The sequence below is a fragment of the Salvelinus sp. IW2-2015 genome, linkage group LG37 (assembly GCF_002910315.2).
Source record: "Salvelinus sp. IW2-2015 linkage group LG37, ASM291031v2, whole genome shotgun sequence".
Lineage (NCBI taxonomy): Eukaryota > Metazoa > Chordata > Actinopteri > Salmoniformes > Salmonidae > Salvelinus > Salvelinus sp. IW2-2015.
The window spans coordinates 5,366,111-5,379,771 of NC_036876.1; the positions used below are offsets into that span (position 1 = coordinate 5,366,111).

Consider the following 13,661-nt stretch of genomic DNA (forward strand, 5'->3'; position numbering starts at 1 on the left):
CGTACTGCCCAGCGTCCGCCTGGCACTGACTCAGGAACAGCTGGTTGTTATTACTAAGGACCTACACAAGGGATGGAGAGAGAGAGGAACAAACAGAGAGTCAGGAACAAACAGAGAGTGAGGAACAACAGAGTCAGGAACAACAGAGAGAGAGGAACAAACAGAGAGTCAGGAACAAACAGAGAGTCAGGAACAAACAGAGTCAGGAACAACAGAGTCAGGAAAAACAGAGAGAGAGGAAAAACAGAGAGTCAGGAACAAACAGAGTCAGGAACAAACAGAGTCAGGAACAAACAGAGTCAGGAACAACAGAGTCAGGAAACAAACCAGAGTCAGGAACAACAGAGATCAGGAAACAACAGAGTCAGGAACAAACAGAGTCAGAACAAACAGAGTCAGGAACAACACAGAGAGAGAGGAACAAACAGAGAGTCAGGAACAAACAGAGAGTCAGGAAAAACAGAGTCAGGACAAACAGAGTCAGGAACAAACAGAGAGAGAAACAACAGAGAGTCAGGAACAAACAGAAGTCAGGAACAAACAGAGTCAGGAACAAACCAGAGTCAGAACAAACAGATCAGGAACAAACAGAGTCAGGAACAAAACAGAGAGGTCAGGAACAAACAAGTCAGGAACAAACAGGTCAGAACAACAGAGTGTGGAACAACAGTGATCTAGGAACAACAGAGTCAGGAACAAAACGAGAGTCAGAAACAAACAGAGAAGCGAGAACACAGAGAGTCAGGAACAAACAGGAGAAGAACAATACTGAGGCCGACGATGGCAGATAGAAGGGGTGTGTAAGGCCATCGTCCCCAGGATCGGAGTGGGAGAGACAGAGGTCACGCTCACTGTCAACGGTAAGGAACACCACACATCACACAAGAATAGATAAGCTTGAGTTTATAGTTCAAAGGTGTGTGATGATGGGATGTAGGCTTTAATACTGCTAGGAAGACCAGAGTGTGCAACTTTTATTTCAAACTATTCATTGGTGTAGTATTTATTCTTGTTTATACATGGAGCGGAATGTCCCACCCCTCACTCGTTCTCACGCTCACTCTCTTTATCTCTTCCTATCTAGGTCCCCCCATCATCTCCAGTGAGCCCGCCCAGTATGCGGTGAGGGGGGAGAGAGGAGAGGTCAAATGCTACATCGCCAGCACACCTCCACCGGACAAGATTGTAAGTTGACAGTTGATAGTGTACAAACTCTACTGCAGGCTTTTACATGACCACCTATACTTTATCGCCATGAGATTACCGCCTATACCTTATCGTCGTGGGATTACCACCTGTACATTATGGTTGTGAGATTACCACCTATACCTTATCGTCATGAGATTACCACCTATACCTTATCGTCATGAGACTGACATGGTCGACACTCTAGCAGCGGTTCCCAAACTCTTTCTGTTTTATGGCAGCCGCCAATTTTTTTTTAAATTGTCCTGAGACCCACCAAGTGAACTAGATTTCTAGTCGAGGGACACTTCTAGTGCAGCCGGTCAGTGTCTGAAAGCAGCTGATATCTCCTCTCCTCCACTCGTCTCTCTGGTCCGGATGCTCTCAGGCAGTGGCTGCATCTGAAATGGCACCCTTCTCCCTACATAGTGCACCCTATGTGCCCTGGTCAAAAGTAGTGCACTGTACAGGGAATAAGGTGCTATTTGTGACACAGTCAGTGTGTAGTTGGTCTCTCCTCTCTAAGCCTTGTGAGTTTGATTCTCTCTGATGCACCAGCTTACTGTACGTCCTTAATGCAGGGACAGAAAAGCAGTTATAAAATATGAAGKACTGGAACAGTTGTCCCGGTAAATGCCTCCGCCAGAGTTTCTCGTTTTTCAGAATAAATGGTAGATTACAGGAACATGTGGCCTCATGCATTTTTAAAAACTCTTTCATACTTCAGTGTGAATAATAGCTTTTAGTGGGTTAGAAGTTGCGGAAGTGTGTAAGATTCTCACCAGCTCTAAAACCACTAGGTGTTACTCTATAGTCCAAGGATAGAGAGATATAGAGGCTTGGAACAGTCGCTGTTGGTAGTGTGTGAATCTCATTCTGTGTGCGTTGTAAGTGTGTGTGAATGTGTTTTTAATGGTTGCATATGCTTGCTTGTTTACTTCAGTGGGGATGTGTCTGTGTGTACGTCTTTGTATGCCCAGTTGTGTGTATATGCCTAATGCATATGTATGTGTGTGTCAGTACACATATTTCAATGGAGTCCATATGGGTGTGTTAACTTGCGCCTGTCTGCCTGCCTGTCTGTCTGCCTGTCTGTCTGTCTGTCTGTCTGTCTGTCTGTCTGTCTGTCTGTCTGTCTGTCTGTCTGTCTGTCTGTCTGCCTGCCTGTCTGTGTTTCAGGTGTGGGCGTGGAAAGAGAACGTATGGGAGAAGGAGAAGGGGACTCTGTTGGAGAGGTACACGGTGGAGCAGAGTAAACCTCTGTCTGAGGGAGGGGCTGTCCTCTCCACCCTCACCATCAACAACGTCATGGAGGCTGACTTCCTGTCCACCTACAACTGTACCGCCTGGAACGCCTTCGGACCCGGGACCATGATCATCACCCTGGAGGAGACTGGTATGACCAGAGACAAACAACAACAACAACAACAATAACCACCATTATATTCACCACCATTATATTCACCACCATTATATACACCACCATTATATTCGCCACCATTATATTCGCCACCATTATATTCACCACCATTATATTCACCACCATTATATTCACCACCATTATATACACCACCATTATATTCGCCACCATTATATACACCACCGTTATATTCACCACTGTTATATTCCCCACCATTATATAAACCACCATTATATTCACCACCATTATATTCACCACCATTATATTCACCACCATTATATACACCACCATTATATTCACCACCATTATATTCACCACAATTATAATGGTTAAGCAAGTGAGATATAGTGGGGCTCGATAGTCACAGCAAGTTTGGTGTGTACTCTAATACTACGAACTTATAGATATGTTCTATCTTATTAGTAGGAATCCGGAGGTATAAAATATTTGGGTCTGTGTAGTCGATTGTAAATTTGCACTCAGATAGTTTGTGCCTAGTCGACGCGTCATAATTCCTATAGGTAATTAGATTAGATTGATAAAATGACTGTTAGTAAGTTTTACTGAAAATACTGGGAAGTACCCTTTTGAGAGGAACGCATATGTGGAAATATGTTAGAACACATACCAGACGTGGACTAAGTTGGTAGTGGAAATTGGTTCTACATCGTGACTAGTTTGTGCCGTTCGTGAAGCGCTAATGAGAAGTATATAGTAACTGTTGTTATCGTGCTTTTTGACATTTATCTAATTAATTTATTTTGTTTAACATGGCAATCAATATATGTTGTGCTACCGATAAACGTCTTGTTATATCTATAACTGCTCATTAAAACATAGTAGACTATAATTATTGTTTGTAGCATTGATTGATTTGCTGTTGTAGTATATTATAGATCTCTAGAAAACTATGTGTGATTTTTTCTAAATATAATATTTTGAGCTCTGAGATTAAAGAAGTCTTTAAATAGATTTTATTTATTTGGTGTATTTTTTAATTAATTATTCATTGTGTCGATAGTGAAAAGTAAGTGAATTATCATATTGTTTCATGATTTGTAGGCGAAAACAAAATAATCACGTTGTTTATATTCTCGTCTTGAATATTGTAGCTATTTTATCTACACCAATACTCATCATGAAAAGCTTATTCAAACACACAATATTTGCAGGATATTTTAATATCTCGGTTAATTGTGTACAACAATTTCTTTTGTTCGTTCTCTTTTTGTAAATCAATGTTGAAAACATAGAGTGTTGTATCCTTATCTAGTTTAAGATATAAATATACTCTGGCGGCATAATAGACTTCAAACCATTGGGCAGAGACTCGGTTGATCTTTTGTTGGTACACGCTTTCAGGAGATAATCAGTGGATTCTGGTTGTTGAACAGATAGCAAGAGATAGAACATTGGTAGTTCTCTAGAATTTTAGCTCAAGAAGACGCAGTTCAATTATCAGGAGTTGTCTATATGATCGAAGGTCTTATCAATGGGGAGAGGGACTTGCACAATGAGAAATGTGAGTATGTGGATTTGAACATTGTTAGGACAGCTGTCACACAAGTATTTAAGTGGCAGGGCGGTTTCCCAATCCTTTCGCGCAATTGCTTATTTACAAGGTGAGCAATAATCCACACTGAAGGGCAACGGTTTGGTTTTTTTGCAGCTAACAACGACAAGCTGATTCAAATATCACGGCTATGATAGGATTGAAAGATTGGTATGTACTCTCTGAATGCATTTGAAATGATAAAATGGCATAGTGCTTCAAAGAGGGCCAAAAACGAGTAATATCTGCATTTCAGGGGAGGTCGCCTATTGGTACTGGGTGTTTTGTGGACAGCGTCATGAATGTTATTTGCTTACCTGGGAACAAACATGTTCTACCAACCATTTTTAACAATTAACGTCAGAACTCGATTAACACTCAACGCCAATACAATCATTTCACGACTCGACCACGTCAGAGTTTAAGATAGTTAGGTAATCAGTAATACATGTTGGCTTCACAAATAACCATCTCAGCGCGATCTACACACTTAACTAAACACAATCGACTAACTAGTTACCAATGTGATTGCTGAACACCACTACATCCTGATAGACAACTACCAAGCACTGATCAACCGTAGAGCAACGCCACGACACTCGAACATTAGCACACACTCACAACATTCTCACACACTAGCACTCTCGCTTCAGACATGCACAAAACACTAGGCACACATAACACGCACACACAACTCATCAGGATGCTCGTCTACAGTTTTTGCATACAAGGCAATTTAGCGCTCTGTACATCCCCAAGATACAACACGGTACGCGACATTATCTAGCACAGTGTGTAGAACCTAGCGAAGAATACTGACTATGCAAATACAGTCTTCCTATAGTGGCCTCACTTCTGCTATGAACACTATTTTTCGGTTCCAGGCTCCTTTTCGGACTCTGCATCGTGGGCTGGAGTTGACCTTGTACTCTGAGTAATAAACTACTGATGTGGTTTAACGCACACTGTTCGGAGCAAAGGCACGTAGCTGTATCAACTACAAACTCCGTTAGCGCATCACGCGTATCGTGAACTAGCGCATCTAGTTCGCACGGGATGTGTTTGTTCGCAAATAGAGGTGCACTGATCGAAAATTAGGGCAGGTAGGCTGGTCAGGCACGCAAACAGAAGGCTCTCAGTGCTGATGGTCTAGGCGATCAGCCACATCCAACCGTTCTAATTGCTGCACAGGGGCATGACAGAGCGGCTATGAAAGCTTCATCGAGGAGACAGGACGCTCTGAGTGAACTACATGATGGAATTTGACTAGAATTTTGTTTGGATACATGGATGATCAATTCATGTCGTAATAGTGCAGTAGAAGCAACACAACCTGGTGTAAGACAGAAGCGAGATCTTCTCAGTTGAATAGCCTCAGGCTAGGCCAGCGCTTGTAGTTCATAGTGCCGCGGAATGCTCAATACCTAAACCCTTGGTACCTAGGCAAACAACATCACCTGGCCTAATATTAGTGAGGACCATCTTGGAATGGGACGCGCTACTTCGCCTAGGAAGTGTCACCAATGCTCAAATGACCCTCTTTACTCGTCTCATGCTATGCTAACCCAAGATTAACTCAAGAGATAGAGAGGCACTCAAAGAGCAAGCACTTCTAAGAGAAAGCTTTGTAAAAAAACGTGATTTCCAGTGCAGATATATAAAACCAACACACTACATCGCTTCGCTAGAAAATTGCGATGAATCAGCTACATCCATGACTGACCAGAAAAAGGAGATACCTAAGACCAACGATTGTTTCTATAATCTCATCGTTCATCTCATTTGTGAGGTAAAAGCATCGATGGTGGGATGGACTAGGAACTCTATTTCACCATCAATCATTCTTAATTTGTGACTAAATACCTCTTTCACTGTGTGTTGAAAATAGGGGTGCCCAGACACCTTCTATATTCTTACACACGACAATAATGGAATGACAATAATTCACGATAAAAATTGTACTATAAACTAAGATTAGACATAGGCTCTCAGCTAGTGTTGTTCGTGCGATGTGCAAATATGATTCAACAGATCTACATATAATACACGTTATGCTATATAAGTATGATTTTAAAATGGCATGAACGGAGGAATAACTAAAGGAATTAGTGGAGTCACTCTGACCAGGATGGATCTAGAGTCATCATGACACATGGTGTGACAATAAAATCGTGTCAGAAATAGACAACATAACAAACATAGAACATAATAGGCGCCAATAGAAGAAAACGCCATATCTTAGAGGCATAATATACAGTGACCTACGGACGCAATCCAGGGATATTATGATAAACACATATTACAAACCTGCTAAAACAAACATGAGGGGCTAGAGTACTCAAGATACAAGTTACTACAACCTCAAAACTCGCAAGTTCTTTGAGGCATTTTGCCGCCCGCACTGAACTCGTAGTTTAGCCAATAATTTATGGATGATGTCAAATTACATGCTATATAACACCATATGTTAATTGTACTTATCTCAATTATGGATGTTTGGCAATGCTCGATAAATAATGGAAAAGATGCTTTTGAATGGTAATCTGTTCGCCTGTAACGCACGTGCCAGCCCTCTCCTCTCTCGCAGATCTCTCATAAAACTTTGCAGGAAGTTCAATAATTGAACATTTAGCAGATGTTTATGGCATATTTAATTTAATTGGATCCACTCACAAAATATATAAAGATTACTGATGAAAATCTCTTAGGTTTTATCTACATAGGTGCCTATAAATTCTTACCCTATGGTCTTGAGTCAATAGTGGCAATAACTTTATATCTTCCATGTCGATGTATTTTGGCCTCTTAGAATGTGCACAAGCAAGGAGAGAAGAGAGATTGTCTGCAAACATTGCGCGCAAACACTGTTGTCTGGTGAATCATTGCTCGGCTATAAATAATACGAAAAAGGATCCTGTCTGCCCGAAATCCCATAGTTTACGATCATAGTTTGAGGCAGAAATCGTACTACAGGTTATATTCTGTCAACTGAATCTGTAGACACTCATCTACTTTATTTTTTCTCTCTTGCAAGCGTCGCCATGTCTCCTCTGTGAGTAGTAAAACAATGCACTGAAATAGAATGTGTGATGTGGTATAGTCTAATGTCCTCGTGTGTAGATCTGTAAGGAACTATGCATTAGATAGATGATATATTCCTATCAAATCTGTGGAGTAGATGTCATGTGTATAACAGTTACACTCATGTGTTGAATATGATAGACTTGAGAGATAGTAATAGTGGTCCTATATAGAATGTAGGGAAAAGACAAGATAGAGATGTCGATAAATCAACTGGAATGATACGAGCAATGCAGACTTGCTGTTGAGTACTATTGTAGTGTTATTGTCATATTACTCACAAAGCTGTATTCTATAAAAGGTCGCGCACTAACAAACCTCTACGGTCGAGAAACTGTATAAAGACAGTCGGAGTGCTGCTCTTCGACAATTGGTGGAGTGCATTGCCTACTCAATATGTGTTGTGCCCATCGCGTGTGTTGTCGAGATAACGTGCAGAGATCGCACAGACGAAAAGTAGGCATTCAACGGAGCATAAGACCAGAGTCCACCCAGTATTCGATACTCACCTTATCCTCGCTCTCCCAAGCTTCACCCCAAGTCTCCCTGACAACCTGAAGCGGTGTCCTCAAGGTCCCCAATAAGGTGCACCAACAGCGGGCTCTGCTCGATCACCTAAACGACAATAACTTATAAAGTGCCCATTCACCCTCTCGCGCCAAACACGATGAGGACGCCATTCTCCTAATGTAGAATGGAATACCAATCCTTCCGTTAAAACTCTTTATCAAGTGTAGGGAACGGAATCAGGGTCCTACCTCACGCAATGGGGACAGTGCGAGATGTCGCGGAAAGTCGGGTGTGTAGTAGTCTCTACTCTATCGTTGGCTGGTATGGAGGCGCTAATTAACTAGGGGTGAGAGGGATACCAGCCGTGAGATTGAGATCGTATAGGTCAGTCTTGAGAGGATTACAAAAAAAGTGATTGCCGTCCAACAGGGAATCTGCGGCCATAATTCGACCATTGGTTCTGCGGCGGGGGGTTGGAGGAGGGCGGACTTCAGTCTTTGAAGACTAAATCTCATGAACACATACACACAGTAGCTAACCGGGTTGGAATACTGTAGCTATAAAATCGCAGTGGGCAGGTTGTCTGTTATAAGGCTTCCAGATTTGTACATGTGGGGTGACTCGAGGGGCTTTGCGTAACGAGCTGGCGAGCGATTGTGACTTCAGAGACATGATGGTGAATAGTGACGGGCACACAAGAGGCAAGCGGAACTGGAGGGCTCACCTTCACGCTTGGACACCGTTGCGCATGCGTCTCTGACTCCCTCCAGCACTGCTGCCTGACCGGACGAGAGGAATCTTCATGGACGTTTGAAGGGCTCCGTGTTTTGTCACAGAGAAGATAAACGATGTCATAGGATACTGCACGGGATGAACGGAAGCAGTATATGCCCCTCGTTCATGGGTGATGGGAGGCTCAGCACGTTCTCATGTAAACAGGCAATATTGTGCTGGTGTAATCCTGAGAAGAACGAGAGATAAAGTACAATTCACTTCGTAGAATACACGGTAGACGTCCGTGGATGGGTACGTTTCGTGTGATGTAGCATGTTGTTGTGTGGGTGCTCGTAGTGACGTCGTCAGCTGTCAGTGTTATTGTTGTGTGTGATAAGAAGATATAAACTTAAAAGTAGTACGCCTATTTGTGGACTTGACTGATAATTGATGAGATTCCGACTTGTCTTCGCTAGATACCATGATTTCTATCGCAAGTTACATAATCGATTTTATCGTTTTTACAAAATGTGCAAGGCTTGAAGAAAAGGCTTGTTTAAGAGGGAGAGAAACAGGGCCCAGAGCAAAGTAAGTGTCGAGAAGGATATATAAACTAACCCATTGCAAAAACAAGCGTAAAAAGCACAAAGGGATTGAGGGCACTGTGTATCCAATGAAAGAAGGGGGATACACAAAGTAGTTATAGACAAAGAAGAAAAGTGCACGATATGAAGCAAGGAGGTGAAGCCTGATACTAATATCTACACTTTTTAGAGAAAGTAAAAATGTATATTGGGAGGATCACATCAAGTAGTAAGTGTAAAATAAAGATGATGTATTAGGGTACTGCAAGATGGGAGGAGATTGAAAAGATTTTAGGGAACAAGATACAAAATGGTAATTATGAGCAAATATTTACAGTTAACAAAAAGATAGGATGGCTGCAATTAATATTCTCTATGTTAGAGTATGGTCTATAAGAAGAATGGGTCAATGGTTTTGTGTACACGATAGGAAGAAAAAAAAGCTACCAATGCCATTAGTATTCAGAGGAGAGGGTCAGTTGGCTCGTATCGAGATTGGAATTGACTAACTACTTTATAATATGACCTGTCCATTACCTCGTCGGCCACAGGCTGGTAGATGGTGACTCGCCTGGGTGAAAGCGTTCTGTTTAGAGCAACATTATATAGCGATAGTGAATCGCATCTCCATTATTTGTGCACTGTTGTCTGATCCCGTTGTCATGGCTACAATACGATCCTAGGCAATGTAAGCATGGCTGTGACCATCCAGAGGGCGCATGAGTTGCTCTATTAAAGATGAGAATTCGACTAGTCAGTGGGTCCTCCTCCATAGTTGGGTGAGGTATCTCAGTAGAGTTATTATTATATGCTCTTCTTACCTTTGATAATTAGTACCATAGTGGCATATATACCCATGGCGCGTTGATGATATTTCACGCATGTGTCGAAATCTGAATTCTGTGTTATAGATTACTCGAGATCGGGTTCTATTACCAAGCAGAACAAGAAACACAACATGTTCGGTGAGTTTCTACGCTTGACGGTAGTGGGAATGGTAATAGATCATGTAGGTCGATGTATCAACGTGATCGTGTGTAGTTGAGATGAGGCTATAGGAGTAGAGGCATATCTAATAGTATATAGTATTGCCTTCATTAGCCAATTTGTTCCACGTTGATCAATTGTTTTGCGCTAATAATATTAGTGAGAATTATAATTATCGCCAGTGTTGCTAAATTTAGTTAATGTATCCATATACAATGTCACATTCATGCATAATATCTTGAAAAAGTCATCGCAGAATTAAACATACTAGTTAGCTATATATTTGTTGAACTCGCACACTCAGGGCCGTACATCTAATACAATTTACTACTTTAATAAATAAATATAAAAACATTAAGTCTAATTCCTTACGATAGAGGGATCAGTAATGAACTTCTTGTTCTTCCAGTTGTCTGATATAAATTCGGCTCGATTACTTTATTATACCAGTGACCTGTACTCGTCTATAGACTCCAATAATTGTAAGAAGCTAACTCATTCAGCGGATTTTGAAAGAGTAAGTTTTCATTAAATCAATAATAAATTATACTCTTAACGATGTAAATACTAAGTGTATTAAATTATAGAGTTACATTAGGTGACAGATAAACTATACAATAACTGAATAAAATTAAACACTGGTGAAACAGGCGTAATTTTCTCTTGACATATACGTGGAGGAGCAGAGCCATGTTCTGTTACTTCCAGATATGCGGAAGAGAGGAACAAGGGAGCCGTGGTTTAAAGAGGATCGGCGCCATTGATGTGGGAGGAAAGGGAGTGAGGCACGTGTGCTAGGCTGGTAATGAAGGTGAGGTGTAAATAAGAGATTTGTTATACTCTAAAACTGAATATTTCCATCATGATGATTCAATATTCCATAGACGTGATGTCTTCACTATGATATATACAAATCGCTCAAGAAATAAGGAGATAGAAGAAACATTTTTGAAAAGAGTTGTACGTAGGCCTGATAGTCCAAACTTTCTGCACTGGTACACTAACTAGAGGGGACAGACAAACAATGAGTCCAGCGTCAGGAAACAAGATGAAACCTAAGATGTGGAGAGGAAGTGACAGGGTTTGTAGTAAAATATAAAAGAGGACTTTTTAGTTACATGGGGGTTAGACCCAATAGATATAAGTTCATAATAGAGTGTTACAATGTGTCCGTACTAAGGGGGAGAACTTTCTGTGCCACGCCTAAAAGGATGTATGGTGTTTCTCTATAGTGTGTGTAACCTGGGTACCAATACTTGGAAAGAACTATGGAATGTGATAATATAGAACGAGTCGTCGCTAGCTTATTTGAAGTGTCATTTATATCTTGTTAATTTAGATGGTAACAATATAAGCATAATGTACTTGGTTGATATAAGAGAGGGCAAATAATCTAGTATGGCAGGTGTCACCTTGCTGTCTTTGCGATGGTGTCGTAGAAATGTAACCACACTGTATGAGAGGTGCTTAAGAGCTCAGTCAGAAGATACAGTCGAAAGATAGTTGAAGAGGATCCTCAATCTATGCGATAACGACACAGTAGGGCAGGTGGTGTGCTCAATAAAAACCGATCTAATTGCTGCTCCGGCTAATAGGATACAATCATTTGCTATGATGGGGCTCTTAACATCCTGTCTAATGTCTCACGTTGGACATGCTCTCACTATTATTTTAACATGTAGAAAACAGTAAAAATATTAGAAAAATACTTGAATGAGTAGGTTGTGTCAAACCTTTGACTGGTACTGCTTATTATTTGATTATATTATTGTGTACTATTCCATGGAAAAACTGAAAAAACCTCTGGTTCTGTTAGGATGGAAGGGAAAAATGGTGCTGTACAGACGTGATTGTCCCGGCAGTACAGTATGGGCTAATTAGCTATAAGCATCCTGTGTCGGCTTCTGGCTTCTGCAGTGAAGGGGAAAAGAAGAGGGAGGCTAGAGGGATAGGGAATGAGGTTGGGCTAAGGAGATTATGTATAGGCTGGGATGTTTTAATTTCTGGAGGCATACTGGTTAAGATAAGTAAGAGGTACCAGATACATGATGTGTAGTGGGCAAGTAGAGATCCTAAAAATAGTTTTGTGGTGTGTGCACAAAAGAAGATAGATGAGATATGAGCGGTATGACGCCACACCCAGATAATTAACGAGTGTATATCGGAAAGAAGAATGTAGGAGTAATGCCGAAGGGTAGTCGAAGATAAGGAGGAGGACGTGTGTATGGCAGAGAGAGAATATCATAGAGTTCTTGCCTAGCAGAATCATACAATCACAAGGGGAACTTTTGCTAAGATATTTCCATATAGCTCTACAAACTGTCATAATAAATAGATAGCATGCTTTGTGTAAAAAGTTGTAATAGGACAATATTTACTAGGCGATCTCGTGTTTTGTGGCTCTCGTATTTCAACACGTTCATGAGCAGATGCCCAAAAGGAATAGTATCTATTTGAAAAATTGGGGTGTGGGATGAACTATTTATCTAGAGATTGAGTTGGTGATTAAATCATATGGATAGCGCGGTGTATTTAGAATGTGTAGTTGTGATTTATTCTTCGGTGATGAAACCTAACTTGATTATTTAGTCAAGATCATCTGACGGTTGTGTGTGAATAATCTTAATATGCGAGTTGCGCTGCAACTACATTCTTAGAGATGGAAATGTGCATTGTGATAATAATTTGGAGAACTCGGTTTGTAGTTTATTCATTGTGTCCTCATAGCTTGTGGTTCTGATGAGGACGAGAATCGGGTTGGTTGTAAAGATTAGTAACTGTCCAAAGTTGGAAGGGCGTATGGTGGTATTTATACGTAGTCCGGTTGGTTCGAATATTACATATCTTGCGGGGGGTGATATTAACTATCCTATGAGAGTAGTGTGCAGAGTACAAGCTATAGAAAACGGTTCCGGGGCGCCTTGCGTGTGGACCTTGATGGAGACATGTGTGGTGTCGCGTGAGTTTAATGATTGTCGGTAAGAAGGTAGGAATATTGAAGAAATGTCAGAGTTGAGGACTGGGGAAACCTGTGAGGTAATCGCCTGCATACTGACATGTGGTGTGTGTGGTTAATATAATCTGCTGGCTGGTAATGGATAGGTGGGTGGTGGATAGTTAACCATAGATAGCTCAAGAGGTGCGGTGGTGAACTATTATGAGTCAGTGTGAGTGGCGATCGATCCATTCATATTTACTTTTGAGACTCGCCGCGTGGAAATTGTGAGTATCATGACTAATTTGGTGCATATGTGTGACGAACTAGATTGAAATGAGATGATGAGCGAATGTTCAGTTGCGTAGAAGTGCAAATTCCTAGTAATATGCTGGGCATGATATATAAGACGGCTCGGCCAGGTATCGAATGGGGTGGAATTGTATTTATTAATATGTGTTGTGTTATATATATTAGTTTTTAAAATAAATACATTCTCAGAAGGATGTAGAAACCTGGAATGTGAGTGTTATACGCTTGTTTTTGTTCTGTATCTGTTAGTTATTTGGAGACTCGCAAAATATGTATAGGTGGTGTATTAACTTAAATAAGTGGTGGTGAATATAATGGTGGTGTATATAATGGTGGTGAATATATGGTGGTGTAATATGTGGATATTGGTGGTGTTATTAG

The 13,661-nt window shown here is 41.0% G+C and overlaps 1 protein-coding gene across 1 annotated transcript in view; it reads left to right on the forward strand.

The window, feature by feature from the left end:
* Positions 1 to 13,661, forward strand: part of LOC111960167 (kin of IRRE-like protein 1) — a 56,313-nt gene that overhangs the window by 37,791 nt on the left and 4,861 nt on the right. The window contains exons 3-6 of the mRNA XM_023982065.2: positions 13 to 43; positions 788 to 860; positions 1,085 to 1,185; positions 2,365 to 2,581. Coding sequence (XP_023837833.1) covers positions 13 to 43; positions 788 to 860; positions 1,085 to 1,185; positions 2,365 to 2,581 — 422 coding nt within the window. The remainder of the gene's footprint in view (positions 1 to 12; positions 44 to 787; positions 861 to 1,084; positions 1,186 to 2,364; positions 2,582 to 13,661) is intronic.